Below are 19750 nucleotides of genomic sequence, written 5' to 3' on the forward strand. Positions count from 1 at the left end.
TTTTTAAAATTTTAAAATTTTCACCAGTAATTCTGGCCTGCACTAGAGGGTAATAGCCAGAGACAGAAACACTTCATGGAGCATTATGGATCTCTTTTCCTTCTAAGGAAAGGCATGGCCAGATGACGCGCAGACCCACCTCGGAGTCCAATCCAGAGCAACTTTTTTTTTTTTTTTAAATGTGTACATCAGTATATACGTATCAGTGTAAGAGTAATCACTCCCTAAAGGAAAAAAATAAGCCACTCACCAGTGGGAACACTTCGTCGTCACTAACCAGGGGACTTGTCATTTCTTTGGTTTGAAATGGCAAAGGCGGCAGAGGAGGTGTCACACTTCTGTTCGGCTCACGATCTTGGCTAAGTCTAGAAGAGAAGGATGGTCCTCGTTTACTGCTACACCAAGGACACTGCTTATTCTCGCGGCTAAGGTAGTTTCTCTGATGTCTAAAGGTGGTGGCTGGGCGGGGGGAAGCACAAAAACTTTGGGCTTCTTATCTCGGTATCTCTTTGAAAATCATCTTCCTGATGAGTCATTTCTAATGATTAATAGTGAACCGGAAACTTGGTAATTGTTAAAAATATTCTTCTATTCTTATTGCCTGGATTGCATCCGTTTCTGTGTTTTACTTTTGGGTCTCTTTGCCATTTAATTCAATAACATGATACCCAATTTGGGAAGAATCTCAGAACAGCTCACACTGCTGCCCTTGATGATTCTAAATAATCCTCTTTTTGTATTCTCTATTTCACTTAACCTTGCTGGCTTTCTTAACAGAATTATGCTGCTTTTTTTTTAATGCTAAACTAAGTCCTTGTACAATAATTCTAATTTCTACAGGGCTTAATAATTTGCAACATTTTGCTGTGCCTGGGTGGCTCAGTCAGTTAGGTGCCTTCAGCTCAGGTCAGGATCCGGGGGTCCTGGGATCGAGTCCTGAGCTGGGCTCTCTGCCCAGCAAGAAGTCTGCTTCTCCCTCTGCCCTCCCTCCTGCTCATGCATTTTCTCTATTTCTCTCAATAAAATCATAAAAAAACATTTTTTCAATTTGTATCATCTCCTAAATTCTTCCACACTTAGTAGTTTTATGACCTTGACCTTGAGCAGGAAATTATGTCTTTCTGTGACTTTAATTTTTTCTTTGATAAAAAGTGGGTTGTTGGGAGAAATGAACTTCACAATTGGGATGAAAGGTACAGTACAGAATTGGTTGTTTGTACTAAAATAGAAGGTAGAAGGTAGAAGACTGAATAAAAAACCAGTGAGATTTTAAATTTTGGTATGCTGACTAAACAAAGGAAGAACAAAGCAAAAAACCGAACCAATTTCCCATAAAATTTTACATAAAGAGGTCCTAACAGTACAAGCTACTTGGGACCAAATAAATGTCTTTCTGAACATTAATTCATGAAATTGGGGTTGAAATTCAATCAAAATCATCAAAGCCCACGAGAACATAAGAATCCCTTCAACTTAAGATTATTTATTCATTTTTACTGATTATTCAAATTCTCCACAGGTATTGATTTACCATTTTCAAAGCCTTCATATTTTAATTTCCTGCAGTTGCAAAAAATTCACATTTCTGTTCTCTGTTCTTATCCAAAGACTATCTGTCTATACAGGCTTGTTTCCTATCATGTAAACATTCTCAAAGTGGTGCATACAAGTAACAATAAAAGTTAAGTGAGACATCTGTAAATTAGGACATAAAAACAAACACAACATGTTTTCCATTTTTACTGATCTTGAAATATATCCTTTTTAAAATCCATTCTTCCAAACCATAATTACCATGGAAACAGAACAGCAAATTAAACTGAAATAACGTGGTTTATGATGTGCATGTTAAGATGAAACAGCCCACAATTCGGATAGAATTATAACAATTGTAGGGTACATCTGCACAGAGTCTGCAGTGGAACCTTTTAACTGAGTGAGGGTAACATCTACACGTCAAAGCACAGTGGGAAAAGTAAGATAATTATAGAAGGGACTCAAGAAATATATATCTCTTCATAATCTCAATTATACAAAGATTTCAGGGAAAGTATTTGTCCTAAATATTCTATAGAAGTATCTCAATGACCCCTTTTGCTTTGGATGTATCGATACAGTTTTACAGTGTTAATTCCTGAAACTTACAGGTGAACATGCGTTTTACTGTAAGATCCATAAAATATAGAGATTGAAAGGAAAGTCTACATTATGGAGTAAAATCCTTTTGTTTTAAGTCGTCTTTATATCTGAAAAGTTCTTCTAAAATCAGCTATTCAAATACTTCATAAAACCGTCTTGCAAAAATGTTCAGTCTATCAGTTTAAAAGCTATCTTAAAAGTTATTTCTGAAGGCTTTTATTTCCTTCTCACAAGCTGGTCTTTTCAGTTTGCTTTTCCACAGGCCCTTGTCCCAGGCCTCTGCCTGCTTAGGCCAGAAGGGCAGGACCCAGTTGTTGGTGGGAGCAGAGCTCTGCCTCTGAGGCCATGGTGTCAGCTGTCCATAGTTTTCAGAGTTGTCCGACTGGACATCTGTTCCTGGTCCTCTGTTAGTTTTCCCTGGGCTACAGGATAATATTCTTAGCATGAACAGGTTCCCTTCACAAGTGCTAATTTGCCTGCTTCCAACCTTGCCTTCTAGCACTCCACGTGATGCTCCCGGTTCCACGAACTACTCATTATTTCCTGGCCCGCAACTGTTCAGCCTGCTATGTTTTGCTCCTTATTCAGTAACGCCTTGGTACAAAATTTTCTCAACTTACTTTTTTGGCTTCTGGATGACTATTCCTCCCTTGACAAGGGATTCTGTGAGAGTGGTTATGACAAACCCACCAACTTTGGTTTTCTTAATATTAGAATCTTTTTATTTCTTAACTAGATTTGAAGCAATTTTAATGATTAATATTTATGATCACTAAACTCTCTCCAGTGCATGATGTAACCTTTAAAACTTTACATTAACTTTTAAGTATGTATTGTATATAGAGATGAAGCCCCTTTTATTACAAAATTGACGTGTCATTAAAATTGGTCATGTTAATCACTCTGGATACGGCTATTCTAAATTAGCTTGTAAATTACCCTTAAACTTCAAAACTCTAACTTTTAAAAACTTTAAAAATATTCAATACCTCCTCACCAAATTAAATTATATCTTATTCATAATTTTTTAAAGTGCTGAATAACTTTCTTATCAGAAAGCAAATCTTTTGGAATATCCTAAAATGCTTTGCATTTTAAGTGGATGAGCATGAAGAACTTCTTATTCTAATAGGAATGAAAAAAAATTGAGTTACTTCTGAGTGGATAAAGGATTATTTAAAAATGTATTATGTGAAATACATCAATCAGAGAAAGAAAATTACCATATGATTTCGCTCATATGTGGAATTTTTTTTTTTTTTAAAGATTTTATTTATTTTATTTGACAGACAGAGATTACAAGTAGGCAGAGAGGCAGGCAGAGAGAGAGGAGGAAGCAGGCTCCCTGCCGAGCAGAGAGCCCGATGCGGGACTCGATCCCAGGACCCTGAGATCATGACCTGAGCCGAAGGCAGTGGCTTAACCCACTGAGCCACCCAGGCGCCCCCATATGTGGAATTTTTAAAAAAAGATTTTATTTATTTAGTTGACAGAGAGAGATCACAAGTAGGGACAGAGGCGGGCAGAGAGAGAGGGGGAAGCAAGCTCCCCACTGAGCAGAGAGCCTGATGCGGGGCTCGATCCCAGGACTTTGAGATCATGACCTGAGCTGAAGGCAGAGGCTTAACCCACTGAGCCACCCAGGCGCCCCACTCATGTGTGGAATTTAAGGAACAAAACAGAGGATCACAGGGAAATGGAAGGAAAAATAAAATAAGATGAAATCAGTGAGGAAGACAAACCATAGGAAACAGAACTGAGGGTTGCCGGAGGGGTGGGGGGCTGGAGTAACTGGGTGATGGGCATTGAAGAGGGCATGTGATGTGAGCACTGGGTGCTGTAGGCAACTGATGAATCCCTGAACTCTGCTTCTGAAACTAATAATACACTACATGTTAATTAATCCAATTTAAATAAAATAAAAAAATTAAAAAATGTATTATGCTAATCTTCCTCAGCTAAAAGGAAGCAGCAGCTAAAAATCAGACTTAAAAATTTTGTGGGGGACGTCTGGGTGACTCAATCGGTTAAGCATCTCCCTTTGGCTCAGGTCATCATCGCAGGGTCCTGGGATGGAGTCCTGCATCAGGCTCCTGCTCAGTGGGGAGTCTGCTGTTCCCTCTGCCTGCCGCTCCCCTTGCTTGTGCTCTCTCTCTCTGACAAATAAATCAATAAAGTCTTTAAAAATTTTTTTTGTGGAATACTTTCTTCATATACCTGTACCTAAAAGATTTCTCCTTTCTAAAATAGTTTAATGAGACCTCACCGCATTAGCCATTGCTATGTAAATATGACTCAGTATTTTCTGATGATTTTTATGTCTCATGAGTACATAGAGCTTTTGCTATTTGGCTTCACTGAGCTGTGCTGTGAGGGAAAGAAGGAACATTTCATTTTTCACTTGCTAAAATTAATAGACATGTACTTTACAGCTCTCTACTGCGGAGCCCGCTGTCCTTGCAACTCAACAACACTTTCCCCATAGTGGGTTCTACATGGTAATAATTTATTCAGAACATTTGAAATGCTGTTTCTTTTAAAAATCAGGTCACTGGAGAACACTGAAATCAGACAAGGCATTAAAACTAATTTAATGAAACTTTCAACAGATGAGACTGGCAGGACACAAGGGTCTGCAGCAGAAATAGTAGGTCCAAACTGCTTATTAAGATAATCTCCTGCTGAGCACTTTACCTCGTGTTGCTTTCTGTGTCCCCTACTGTCTTATTTTTGTTAGGCACTTCTAACACATTCTGTGCCGTCCAACAAAGCAGAAAGGGGGCAATCCAAACAATAAAATTACTTTTTTTTTTAAAGATTTTATTTATTTATTTGACAGAGAGAGATCACAAGTAGGCAGAGAGGCAGGCAGAGAGAGAGAGAGAGAGAGGGAAGCAGGCTCCCTGCTGAGCAGAGAGCCCGATGTGGGACTCGATCCCAGGACCCTGAGATCATGACCTGAGCCGAAGGCAGCGGCTTAACCCACTGAGCCACCCAGGTGCCCCAAAATTACTTCTTTAAAAATAACAAAAGACAAAGTAACTGTCTTTTAAATAACAACTCCTGGTACTGTCATCTAAGGCTTTCAGAGTTATTCCCAACAAGCAAGAACAGGAAACAGTGTTCTGCCCCTAATGGGGGCTCTATCCAGTCCAGTTCTGGCTAAGATCCACAGGAAGACCCTTTATCATATCTTTAGGGGTTTGCTTTTCTCTTGCCAAGGGGGAAAAATAAACAACGTATACATGGGTTTGTGATTTGACCCACGGAGAAAACTGCATAGTAGGATTAATTCCATATTAGAAAATATACTTCTGTGCCACAATCAAAATGAGACCCCTTTTGGACAGATTTTCAATTCTACTGGCCAGCACATGGGCACACCAGAGAACTGGCCCACAGCCATGTCTCAGTGGCCTGTTCCATTTATCTGCACCCCCTCCCCAGATCCCCAACCTCTGCCCTGGCCAGCATCCTGCCATCAATTTTTTTTTTTTTTTTTTTTTTTGGGTAGCAGCCAGTCTGTCCTCATTTCCTTCCTGAACTACTTGAAGAAAGGCTATTAATTTAGCACTTTCGAAAGGTGGCCATTTCTTGCATCTGATTAGGACCTATCCTCTAACTTGTACAGGGATGAGGTGATACCAGTAGGAGAGACATACACAACATCCACAAGAATGTTGAACAGACATATTTTTTGGTATGTCCCGTGAATTTATGCATTTATCTACCTGTAGAACTGGGCATGCTTTGTTACAAGGATGAGTCTGGATTCACCCCTCCTCCACCCCACCTATCTCTGAGGAAATGTCAGATTCAGCCATTTGACCATCAACACCAACTTTTTAGGCACTGTGTGTTGTTGAAGAAGTATTCATATTATTCTAAAGGCTAACTATTTTGTTAGTAATAATAATATCAATAAGAATGGCTAACATTTATGGAAATACTTGTTTTACATGGAACTATGTGTTCTTCTCCAATTCTCGCAAAGAAACTTATAATTATTATCCCTATTTATTGATTGGAAATTGAGGATAACAAAGTTTCCATAAATTTCCCAAGGTTGTAAATATTATGTTATATGAAAACAGTATGTGAGGTCTTCCTGCTAAGTACTATGAGTTCTTGAGCTCAAGTTGTATTGAAGTTGGGTCCTATCAATTCACCATTTTGTGGCACCACAAAATGCTAATAAATCTGGTATTAAATGAGTTTGGGGAGTGTTGCATACTACACCCCTTCTTGACCCTCACAATGTACACTAGCATGTTAATAACTCAGAGCTGTCCTGTGAGAAAAGAAGCTTGTTTATTTTGCGGAGAATTTTCCAAGTCTGGAGAAAGACAAAAAGGTCTCCAGAGACAGATTTGATTCCATAAATATTTTATTAAAGTTGAATAAATTAGTCTGATTTTATAGTTGACATATTTACTTAAATTCTGAACTAAGGCACTTTAAAAGGGATCCTGTGGCTAGCAGATATTAATTCCCCATATGCTTCTCTTCACTCAGGGGAAACCTCCTACCCATTGTCCAATTCTTTCCCTAGGAAGCAATCACTGGTTTGTTGCTACTGTTGGAGTGTCGGAATAAAGTGTATATTTTGAAGTGAGTCAGAAGTGACATAGTCCTATATTTCTACTTTGTTTGAACAATATATGTAACATATGAAAATCTAGTTTTTCTTTTGACATTAAAAATAAGATATCTGTTTGTATATTTTATTGCTGCTTCAGTATCTAAGAAGGGTCTGAAGAGACAAAAATTCACTGTAACACTACCCATTTCCCTGTTAGATTTTGAAAGCTATCAACAGCACAGAATTTCACATAAAACAACAGATCTATACTATGCAGTACCATTGCAAAATAAAATTTTTAACAACTGAAGAGCAAGTTTACAAAATTCTATTTTGAATTGTTTCAAAATTCATTTCTATTAAATGTGCATACATTTGTGTCCTTATATAAGAGAGCTATCATACCTATCTTCATGTTTTTCCATTTTTACTTGGTTTTGATAGGTGTACTGTCCCATTTCCTCATAGGTATTTTGGTTAGCCCATGCTGATTTGCCATTGACACGAAGTTTTGCAAGATCATTTCGGAGCCTTTCATTCTCGTGTTCCAGTTTGTTAATAGATGTATGCCTTGAATGTTCCCTGTTAGTGAAGTCCATAGTCTAAAGAATTAAAAAAAAATCACTGAAAAAGCTGTTCCTTATAAGTGATGCATATATTCTGTGCGTTTAAACACGTCTGTTGGAAGGGGTCTTCCATTGGAGTCCAAAGATACGGATCTACTCCTCTGTACTTCCTAAGGCCCTTCCCCCTCACCTCCTCACAACACAGGTACTCAGTGACGGCTGCCATTGAACACATGCCCAGGAAAGCAATGCATACTCTAGTGTCCATGTACGCATTAGCATTCTCTGTATCTAGAACAGATTAGCTGGATTTAAGAGTTTTCATGTCTATGGGGTATGCCTTCTGGTGTTAATAATGGAACAAGAATAAATATACATTTCAATTTTGAAAGACTTTTTCTGATGACAAGAACACATGTCATTAGAGAAAAATCACATATTGCTTCCCCACTCTTGGGTGATGCAACAAATTATATACAAAATCCATATAGACTAGAATCTGCTTCTGGACCATTTTAAAGCAAAGATCTAACAGCTGAGATGGTCCCAGTACCCTAGTTTTGAGGAGTGCAGCTTCATGATAGAGTTCTACTATCTGGTATAAGCACACCCCCAATTTTTAATGGGTCTTAAGAAGAGAATGAGACACATGTTTAAATCACAAGATGAGAGGTATAGAGCAAGAACAAAGATTTCCAATGTTTTTTGAATTAAATGCCGTAAGAAGTTCCTTAGGGAGAGTCTAAACTTTTCTTCTCGCAAGTTTTAAAAAACAGGATATATTCTCCCAAGAAAACTCATAAAAATGCTTTAAATGAGTCTACATAATATTTTCTAGTCCTGTGATTTAGGTATCTGTGAGTCGTGTAGTTGCTGATTCAACAATACTTCTAATGTTGTCAGAGGGCAATATTTAAGCACAAAAAGTGTAACATAGATAAAGTATCATTTTTGAAGCTCCGAACTCCTATGGTTAAAAGCCCATAAGACCATAGATGAAAATGGCTTAGAACTTTATTTTGAAGTTTCTAAATGTGAAGGCTTTGACATGGCAGACATGTCACGGGCTAGGTACTCCATAAAATCATTACAATTTCTTGGATGGAACCATGTGTTTTAAATTATTCATATACTACCGTATTAGTATCAGGATTGACAAGGAAGGGTAGAAATGTATACATATTAGGTATGAAAAATATTTAGCCATTTGTTGTATTTTTTCTTCAAAGGACAAGCCTGCTTACTATATTTTCTTTTTACTGCCTGATGTGTTACAGAAACTCATGAATTGTTAGAATGAAAGAAAATTCTCTGGAAGAGCAAATTCCCCTAAAATAATAGGGTTGTGTGTTTATACAGCTATTGACCAAGATGTCCTTTGGAAAGGAGGATCTTTGACGTATTTCTCTGCTTGGGAGGCCCATGCCCTTAAGTATACCTCTTCACATTTGCTCATTTGAGATACACCAATGCAGATAAAACAGTAATTTGTACTATGCTTTATAAGAGAAGGGATTTTTTATTCTAAAATGAGAGCAGATTTGTAATACATACAAAGGATGTGGTCTTATAAAATTTGCCCTTCATAAGGAAAATATTCATTTGAGCAGATATAGTCAAGAAAGGTCATGGAAAAGATTCAAAATTTCATTCTTAAAAAAATCTATTCATCAAAATATATAATTCTTGATGGTCTGCTTCTCAGTTATAACTTTAAGTTTTTTCTACAAACTTAGATTTCATCTGTGATTCCTTTTGGCCTAGTGTTGGTTTAAAGTAATTAAGAATGATAGTAATAATTTTTTAAAGGACTTGGTAATTTTCTAAATACACCATAATTAAATAAGTATTATGACATGACCTGAAAAAATTACACAGGTGATGTATTTACATGATATATATTTAAAAGCATATTCTCTTTTCCTTGACAACAACATTTTGGGGATCCCTCATTTCATGTTTCTTTTAAATTCTTTTCTAGTAATTTCAGGAAATAATCCTCCACTAGATGGTTATCATGTGAAAACAGACACTGATTAAATTCTACCTCTGTGATTCTGATGTTTTATTTTATAGGCCTGTTATTCTAAATTTTTACCCCCATATTCTAGAGGTTTTAACCTATTTCATTCTTTTTTTTTTTTTTAAAGATTTTATTTATTTATTTGACAAAGAGAGATCACAAGTAGGCAGAGAGGCAGGCAGAGAGAGAGAGGAGGAAGCAGTCTCCCCGCCGAGCAGAGAACCCAATATGGGACTCGATCCCAGGACCCTGAGATCATGACCTGAGCCGAAGGCAGCGGCTTAACCCACTGAGCCACCCAGGCGCCCCATAACCTATTGCATTCTTGAAATGGCAAAACCTCTTAATGTGTACGCGCTTTGACATGCTAGCACGAGGCCAGGTGAGTTACTGAAGTGTCTGAATAATAATATTTTATATGTACACTTTTTCTTTTTAAGTTCATGTATATTCAACAAAACTAGGCTAACAAAATATTTCTACAGAAGGACCAGCTTTAATCATGTTTTATGGTTAGTATATTAATTTTTAATATGTAAATGGATGGATTAGATACTTATGAGGATACTAATTTTTTAGGCTAATTTTATTTAGCAAACTTTATGGATAGTGAAGGACAAATCAGTTACAAATTACCATAAATTCCAAGTTCTGATAAAATCTGATTTTATGATACCTGTCTTAAATGAAGGAAAATTTACTAAATATACTTCTGGGTCTACAGAAATATGGAATCACAAAAAACTAGAATGATAAACTTGATTTTTCATTAACTACCCAGCAGGAGAATAAAGGTCAACGCCTCACACTTTTTTCTATGTAACTGTTCTTGCACAAATGCAAGGAAAAGATCTTTGCCAGAGCTACTTCTGCTCTATTTTAAGTATCTCATGAGACCTGAGGAGAACTGACATACCAGGTAGTTAGTCCCGTCAGTGGACTCTGCAGATGAGAAAAAGAGCTGTCATAGCCCCACGCATGCAGCAGGTAATAACTGAGAACAGGACTGACTCTTACCCCTACTGCAGGGGGAAGGCCTTTTTTAAACTTTCTTTTCCTAAGTGTGAATAAGCAGGGTGCTTCACAGTTAGTCAAGCAGATAATTGCAAAGTTCTAGTGATTTTGGAGGGACCTACCTTAATATCAGTAATTTCACTTGTCTAGAAAGGAAAAACAAACAATTACTGTTTGAATACTATCCAAATACCACATATTTTAGAAAACCTAAAAATAAGGATGTAAATATTTTGTTTCTTATTGCCTGAGGTAAAATTTCAGTGCCCATTCTTTAATTCCATGCTTATTTATCCATTCCAGTTATTTCAGAAAGAATTAACTATCTCATTATGGGATTTTAACACATAACAGGAGTTTTCTGTAATGTGAAACCTTTCAACTAATGATTGCTGGGTAAGTGACATAATAGATTGCAAACTCTTAAAGAACAAAGAATTATGTTTATTTTATTTTATTTTTTTATAATTCAATAGACACTCCAGATCTTTCTCTTTGGGGAGTGGCTTGACTATTTCAATTATCAAAGTCAATTTCAAATCTTCATATCCAAAAAAAGAGAGAGCAATTATAAAGTCATCTTTCTGTGTAAATTACAATCCTACATAAAGTGTATGTGATTAAGTACTATTTTAATAAGGCATCACACTGAGGGCAATTCATCAGTGGCATTCCATTTTATGATAGTCATTTAAATAATCTTTAAACAAATATGTACCATGTATACATATGTGCAGTATATATATGTGCTAAGTGCTACAGAGGTGACCAAGTATGAAAAGTGACCTTGTCTTCATGGAAAATACAATAAAACTGAGTAGATGAAATTAACATGCATTTAAAAAGTGACTCATATAAAGTATAATTACATATTAAATTATGTTGCACCGTGTATGAACTCAAATGTTTTCTGAATAAATGAATGGCAAGAACTATTGGACTAATATCATGTAGGAGGTGGGATAAAACAAGGCTCTGGCAATCTCTTTAATGATGTGAGCAAAAATTTCCATGCAAACTTATTCGTTGCCTCTTACACTACTGGTGAGAGCCACAAATTCACAAGTATTCATCGAGCCCTACCCTATACCAAACCCTATATGAGGAAGTATAAAATATAGTCCACTTCTTCCCTCAAGGAGTCTATGACTGATGGGACAAGACACACATACACCACACAATTAAAATATAAAAGGAGACAATTCAAAACTTGATGTTAAATTGTTATAACTGCTAAATAAAGTCCAAGAAAGAAGAAGTAATTGGAGTCTAGAGTAATTAAGATGATTTCATGGAGGAGATACAATTTAATCTAGGTCCGAAGGGACTGACAGGATTTAGTAAAGTAGAACTACATCTTTGCTTTGGTAAAGTAAAGGAAAGCATTCAGGTGGAGGGTATATAATGGATTCATTCATTCATTCTCTCACTCATTCACTCATTGCTTTGTTCATTCACTCTAACGAAATATTTTCTCGTTGCCTCCTGCATTCAGGCACTGAACTAGGTGCTTGGGTACAACAGTGAATGAACTAGGACCATAACTGCCCTCAATGAGCCTACTGGTAAGGAGATGGCAGCTGACAAGAAATAGGCAATTTTACCATTGTGCTATGATAGATGTTAAGTAAAAGATGTTATGATACTTTCAAAGATGGACACTTAACAGAGCAAAGGAAAATCAAAGAAGATTTTGTATAACATGTAAAATTTTGTTGAGTCACCTGACACATTAATAGGGCATGGCTATGTGAAGTAGGAAAAGGGAATTCTTCGCTAGAAGGAAAGCATGTGTAAAGGTCTGGAAGCAAGAAAGAGCATGAGAAAGGACCATCACATAAGCAGATGAGGCTAAGACAGGCCTAGCTCTAGCAGAGGATTTGTGTAGGTCACTAAATGAGAACAAAGTGGGAGAGCCAGATTAAGGAAGCCACAGAATATGAAGAGTTCTGACTTCCTACTGGGAACTGAGCACATGTTCTTGAAAGGGAAGGTTATGTTAGAAAAGCACATCCGGTATGAGGAATGGAGAGCTTGGAAGTCATTGGGTGATGCAGAGGAAGTAACTTGGAGTGGTTGCTGGATCTATACTGTAAGAGAAAGCATATCACCAGAGGAGCAAGAGCCGACAGCAACACCTGTGGAATGAGAAGGGGTAGGAACAGTAGGGTGAAGAGCCAGTGAACAAAATGGAAGAAAGAGAGAAAATCACAGAATATAATAACAATTAGTATCATGCATTTGGAGTTATTCAAACCAACTTACCACCTATGTGGTAAGTGCTCGATCCCAGGACCCTGAGATCATGACCTGAGAAGAAGGCAGAGGCTTTAACCCACCGAGCCACCCAGGTGCCTCCCAAGAACAAATATTATTCTAAACAGTAGCACTCTAAAACAATTTCATGTGAAATCAGAAAAACTTAAAGAAAAAGTTAAAGATTTCACTCCTTTTTCTATGAAATGAGATCGTCATACTTTCAGCATATACTTGTTATAAGGCTACAGGCACTGATATGGGTAAAGCATCCCGCAAATTATAAGGCATGTATGTGACAAGCACCCAACGAATGAGTAGCAGCTCCTTGTTATCACACAGTTCTCCCAGGTTCCCTGACTCTTTCTCATTTCTGCCCTTTGCACATTCTGTTCTCTCACCAGGACTTTTTCCCACCAATCCATCTGACTGACTGCTCCCCAGATGCCCTTTAGTGCTCCCAAAACAGGGTTAGGTAATCCCTGTCAGGGTCCCTGAATTCTGAGCTTTCCCATCACTCTCTAGTTCAATTATCCAGATAACTGTCTATATCTGGTAATATATGGTTTCCTACTAATATTAAGTTTCATGAATTCAAGGATCTTTTCTGACTTATTCACAATACTCCCATACCACCAGATACAGACTAGGCATTTAATAAATATTTACAGAAAGAAAGAAAGAATGAATGAATGAATGAATGAACGACATTCTGTGGTGATTGAGGCATATGATAGATAGAGAACAAAATAGAGGGACCAGAAATAAACCCACATGGTATGGTCAAGTAATCTTTAGTAAAAGCACTAAGAACACACAGTGGGGAAAGTATAGTCTCTTCAATAAATGTTGGGAAGACTAGATATTCACAAGCAAAAGAATGATACTGACCTCTATATTCTATCACTCACAAAAAAAATTAACTTGAAATGGAATGAAGATATAAATATCAGACTTGAAGTTAAAACTAGAAGAAAGCAGAGGGGCAAAAGATACCTGATGTTGGTTCTGGCAATGATTTGTTGTATATGACACCAAAAACACAGGCAACAAAAGCAAAGAGACAAGTGGGACTACTTCAAACTAAAAAACTTCTTGCACAACAAGGAAACAATCAAGAGAGTGAAAAGGCAACCTATGGGACAGGAGAAAATATTTTTTTTTAGAAATTATTTTGAAAGTATTGAGAATATTGTCACATAGAATCCAGGAATATGTCAAAATTGTTAGAATAGGATTGTTTGGGGTTGAAGGGTTGAATTTTGTCCCTCCACACACACACAAAAAAAAAAAAAAAAAAAAAGCATGTTGAAGTCCTAATTCCTAGTACCTCAGGATGTGGCCTTATTTGGGAAAAGGATCTTTACATAGCAATTAAGTGAAAGCGAGGTCACTAGGGTGGGCCCTAATGTAATATGACAGGTAGTCTACAAAAAGGGAAAATTTGGACAGAGATGGACACGCATGGAGGGAAGATGATATGGAGAAACAGACAAAGGCTGTGTGAAGGGAAATACAAGGAAGATGCCTTGTGAGGACAGAGGACAGAATGGTGTATCTATAAGCCAAGGATTGCCAAAGCTCACTGGAAAATCACTAGAAGCTATCGAGAAGTGAGGAAGAACCATCCTCTACAGGTTTTAGAAGGAGTGTGGCCCTGTTAGCACCTTGATTTGGGGCTTCTATTTCCAGGACTGTATGACAAGAAGTTTCTATTGTTCTAAGTTATCTGATTTGTGGTACTTTGTTATGGTAGCCCTAGCAAATGAACACAATGACCAAGGTTTATTCTAAAAATTCAAAGATGGTCATATCAGGAAATCAGTCAGTCTATTATATACAACAACAAACCAACAGACAAAATCCAGATGATGTCATAAATGCTGAAAAGGTGTTTGGTAAAAGCCAGGAGCAAATTTTAAAAACTCTGAGTAAAACTAGGAATAAAAAGAGTTAAGACCATAACCTAAGAACAAATATTATTCTTTTTTTTAATTATTATTTTATTTGACAGACAGAGATCACAAGTAGGCAGAGGGGTAGGTGGGGGGGTAGGCTCCCTGCTGAGCAGAGAGTCCGATGCGGGACTCGATCCCAGGACCCAGGACCTGAGCAGAAGGCAGAGGCTTTAACCCACCAAGCCACCCAGGTGCCTTCCAAGAACAAATATTATTCTCAACAGTAGCATTCTAAAACAATTTCATGTGAAATCAGAAATTAGTTTGTCAGCAATCACTATCATTATTTCATATTCTCTTGGTTTTAGCAAATGCAGTATGACAAAAAAATAACTGATATGAACAGTAAAGAAAAAGAGTTGAAATTACTATTTTTGTTAAAATGATTGTATATCTCAAAAAAACCCTAGAAAACTTCCCACTAGAATTAAAAGACAATTTGACTTTTTTGCTACATTAGCAATAAGTTCTTAAAGGAAAAAAGAAAAATATTCCACTTAGAAGAGTGGCAAGAATTATATAACACCTGAGCATAAATTTTAAAAGGAAGGCAAAGAACCTATACAAAGAAAATTGTAAGCTCTTATTGAAGAGCATAAACTGAGATATGAAGAAATGGAAACCCATGTCATATTCTTGAATGAGAAAACTTACTGTCATATAAATGTCAATTCTTTTTTTTAAGATTTTATTTATTTGTCAGAGAGAGAGAGAGACAGACAGACAGACAGTGAGCACAAGCAGGGGAAGCAGTAGGCAAAGGGAGAAGCAGGCTTCCCACTGAGTAAGGAGCCTGATGCAGGACCCTGGGATCATGAACTGAGCCAAAGGCAACCACTTAACTGAATGAGCCACCCAGGTGTCCCAAAAGTGTTAATTCTTTCAAAGTTATATGTATATTTATTTTTATTCCAAATAAAACCCAACAGGAAATTATCTAGAGAAACTGGATAAATTGAACTTAACTTTCCTATAAAAATTTAAATTGGGTTCTTGTTTTATATCATATGCAAAATTATAATCCATATGAATTAAAGACTTAGATGAAAAATGTAAAAGTCATTGAAGATACTCTAAAAAACAGTGTATACTGTCTAGAAGTTGGAAAAACCTTGTTATTCCAGGATGGATATGCAGAAGGTATAAACAAAAAGATACATGTGTCTGACGGATAAAAGTTTTTTTTTTAAAGATTTTATTTATTTATTTGACAGAGAGAGAGGAGAGAGAGAGCGCAAGCAGGGCGAATGGCAGGCAGAGGCAAAGGGAGAGACAGGTACCCCACTGAGCAGGTAGCCTGACATGAGGCTCGATCCCAGGACCCTGAGATCATGGGCTGAAGGCAGCTGAAGGCTGAAGGCAGATGCTTAAACAACTGAGCCACACTGATGCCCCGACAAATAAAAGTTTAAAACTTTTCATATGGTAAAAAGATATAAATAAATTATATACAATAAATTTAGGAAAACACTATTATAAACTGACAAGAAAAAGACATTCCAACAGAAAAATGAGCAAAAAATATAATTCATAGTACACTGCCAATTAATATACAAAAATATACTCCCTATATCCAGGGTAAGAGAAATTAAAGTACTACTGAGAAATCACTTTACATCCATCAGACTGACAAAAATTTAAAAGAGCAGTAACACCTCTCACTGCTGAGGAGGAAAGAAAAAGGTGTGTGCACACAGAGATGGGAGAAATAGGATTTGACAAAAAATGTTTTAAAATTAAAACATACAGGGCACCTGGGTGGTGCAGTCGGTTCAGCAGCCAATTCTTGATTTTGGCTCAGGCATGATCTCAGGGTCGTGGAATCAAGGCTCACAATGGGCTCCACACTCAGCATGGAGTCTGCTTCAGATTCTCTCTCCCTCTGCCCCTCCTGCCTACCGGCTTTCTCTTTTTCCTCTAAAAAATGCATATGCTTTCTTTCAACAATTCCATTCTTTTTTTTTTGTAAGAAAAGGAGAGAGAGGGTTGGGAGAACAAAGGGAAAAGGAAAGAGAGAATCTTAAGTAGGCTCCGTGCCCAGTGCAGAGCCCAGGGCTCTATCTCAGGACCCTGAGATCAGGACGTGAGCTGAAATCACGTTGAATGTGTAACTGACTCATCCAGGCGCCCCCAGTAATTCCAGTCTTAGGAAGCTCTTCCAAGATATATATATGAGGATGTTTTACATAGTATTGTTTATTTGTGCAAAAATCCATTAAGAGTTGAATTAATTTCAAATGGATTGATTCTGAAAAATGGTTGAATAAATTTTGATATATTCACATCATGGGATATTACTAAGCCATTATGCAAAATGAAATAGATCTAAACCAGTTGATGCATAAGGATTTGCAAAGCATATTGCTGAGCAAACAAAAACAAGACAGAAAAGTGTGCAAAATGTAATCCAACTTTTAAAAAAAGTTAAAACCCCCAATTAGGTATATGATTACATACCTATATGTACACACACACACACACATACACGAATTCATAGACAGAAAAAAGTACAAAATGATACATACCAAATGGTTCACCTGTGTTACCTGATGGATGGGCGTATGAGGCGGGTGAAGAAACAGAGCAAAGGAGAAGGGGAGAAGCGAGAACAAAGAGACTGCATGAAAATCACTAGCGTGTAAGTTGTAGTTCAATTTATTAAAAATTATATGTATACTTCATGAGTATATATTAATTAAGAAATGAGGGGAAAATGATGCTTTCTTCCTGTCTTATAGAGATGTCCGTAACATACAGTTAAAAGCAGTTTAGAATAATGTACTTATTACACACTTATTTCTGGAGAGGGACACTCAGCTCATCCCTTCTATATGTGTGCAGGAGCAAGAGAAAGTTATAGAATGCTACACACTGGTTTGCTAGCACTGTTTCTCACTGCAGTTGGACCTGGGACTGGGGATAGCAGCAGGATAATCAGCTTCTTCTTTACATATCTTTATGTGCTTTCTTTCTTGGGGGAAAAAAAAATCAACGAAGAAAGCCAAATGCCTATACAAGTCAGTACGAAGCAGGCTCAGTGTGGGTTGTGATGACGCAGAATTCACACTGAAAAGCATTTAGTTTGAAATAAAAAGAAAAGTAACACAAAAAACATTTTGTGAGAGGGGGGAAAAAAGATACTCATGGGGGCAGGACCTAATTTAAATTTTTGTGTGTCAAGCGTTTAGAAATAAGATTCCAAAATGTCACGCGGATTTTATGGAACAGATAGGGAAACATATATACTTTCCTTTTTATTCATCTGTCCTCCAATCACAGAATCTGTCACCAGGGCCAAAGAAGGCAGAATGCTTGCAGAATGCTTCTAACTCTCTGATGCTAAACGCTTACCATCATGGGAAGGAGTACCTACTCTCACAGGAGTACAGTATCAGGGAGAAGTCCTGCTCTACCTTCCTCCTGTCATAGCCAAGGAAACCGAACCAGCCGGCCACGCTCATCTTTGATCCTTTCCATTCTCTCAATGACAGGAAAATTATTTCAGGATGTTCTCAGAGCAAATACATGCTAAACAAGTAATGGTGGTATTTCCTTAGTTCGCTAAGTGCAAGTTCTCCTATTTACATCTAAAAACAAACCGTCAACAGATATAATAAACAAAAATGAAAGGCACGGAGCCTGTTTAGGCAGCCCTTTGTTAATTGATAGAGCGACTGCTTCAAACCACAAGGTCAGTCCTCGGTCATTCATTTGTTTATCTTTCCTTTTACTGAATCAACATTCAATGAGCACTTACTATACCCCTGACATTGCGAGGTGCTGGTGTGACAAACATGAATAAAACATGGTCCCTGCTTACCATTCAGTTGGGAACAGACAGGCTACCAAACGAGTGAGACGAAAATACAGATCAAGTGTGGATGGACCAGTTCACTCTGACTGGGTTTTCAGGGGCAGCTTCATCAAGGCTAAGGCTGACACATGAGTGAGGCCATGTTGGATGGAGGATTTTAGAGATAATGGCACGAGCAAAAGCAAGCGAAGAGCATGTTGGAGGAAAGGATCAGAATTTAGCCCAATCCAAAAAAAGAACACAGGAGAAAACTTGAAATTCAAATGTTCTAGCCTGAGGATAAAAGTAAGTTCAATCCAAGTGCCAGATAATTTGCGGCCCAACCCCTGTGTGCCTGACACATAGGAGGTGCTCAGTAAATAAGGCTGGGTAAATCCTGACCAACTGTGTAATCTCTTGGTTCGATTCACTGAATGATTTCAGCGTTATTACCATGTACCGTCCAGGATCTAAATCTCCCATCATTCCTTTCAGGTGTGTGTTTTCCGTTCGGACAGCTTTATATCTCATATCTGAGACCTGAAAACAGATCGATAGGTAAAAGTGAATGTAAAATATATAATAGGAGCTCCACAATTGTATTAAAATTAATTTTATTAACCTAAATGTTTTCCGAGTGTAGTGAAGACAAACACTGATTAGGCATGATCATCCCAAATCAGTATTTGCATTTCGTTTTCTTTTTTGGCAGCCTTCACTTAACCCTCCTTTCCTGATCAGTGCTAAATTAAAAACATATACCGACAATAATGACTCATTTACTTTTTTCTTTCCAATTCCAAAATTCCATTTCTCACTTCTATTTTCTACTGTATGCAAATTAGCACCAGAAAAATCACAACTTAAAAACACACTCCAATAATGCTGCCCATGGAATTCTTCACTACGTAATTAAGTTTTACAATATGCAAACATGATTTTTATGTTTAATTTTGTTCTTTCTAATATTTCTGCCAAACTACTCTTTTTTTGGGGGGGTGACTACTTCATTTTGTCTAATTTATTTCTTCTTCCCTGATTTCTTCTACTTGACAGCACTTAGACATAGTATCTGCTCTTTTATTCAATAGGTTTCATTTCTATATAAAACACTCCCCTTTAAATAATTTACTTTCGTAGATTACAAAATATGTTCTCCGTAAAAAAAAAACTAAGAACATAGAAAAGTATAAAGAATAAAATGAGAATCACCCATAATCCAGCTGCCAGATCACTGCTAACAGTTTTCAATATCTTTTCCTGTACAGGTACAACCAATGCTATTATCCCATCTATGCTATGTTCCTGTGTACTGTACAAATTAATCACAGTTTAAGATTTATCATTGGATAAGAGCCAACTCTCGTTTTTATAATACACAGGATTTAAATAGCCATCTTATTGGTGAAGTGACCCTCA

The 19750-nt window shown here is 37.2% G+C and overlaps 1 protein-coding gene across 5 annotated transcripts in view; it reads right to left on the reverse strand.

Moving 5' to 3' along the window:
* Nucleotides 1-19750, reverse strand: part of DEUP1 (deuterosome assembly protein 1) — an 81124-nt gene that overhangs the window by 9285 nt on the left and 52089 nt on the right. For 2 of the 5 annotated variants that reach the window (XM_032358768.1, XM_032358767.1), the window contains exons 11-15: nt 18785-18871; nt 17064-17084; nt 10447-10470; nt 7127-7323; nt 251-365 (exon numbers count right to left, since the gene is read on the reverse strand). In XM_032358768.1, coding sequence (XP_032214659.1) covers nt 251-365; nt 7127-7323; nt 10447-10470; nt 17064-17084; nt 18785-18871 — 444 coding nt within the window. The remainder of the gene's footprint in view (nt 1-250; nt 366-7126; nt 7324-10446; nt 10471-17063; nt 17085-18784; nt 18872-19750) is intronic. The other 3 variants (XM_032358769.1, XM_032358771.1, XM_032358770.1) reach the window with 3 other exon arrangements.

Source organism: Mustela erminea, chromosome 9 (genome assembly GCF_009829155.1).
Source record: "Mustela erminea isolate mMusErm1 chromosome 9, mMusErm1.Pri, whole genome shotgun sequence".
NCBI classification, from domain to species: Eukaryota; Metazoa; Chordata; class Mammalia; order Carnivora; family Mustelidae; genus Mustela; species Mustela erminea.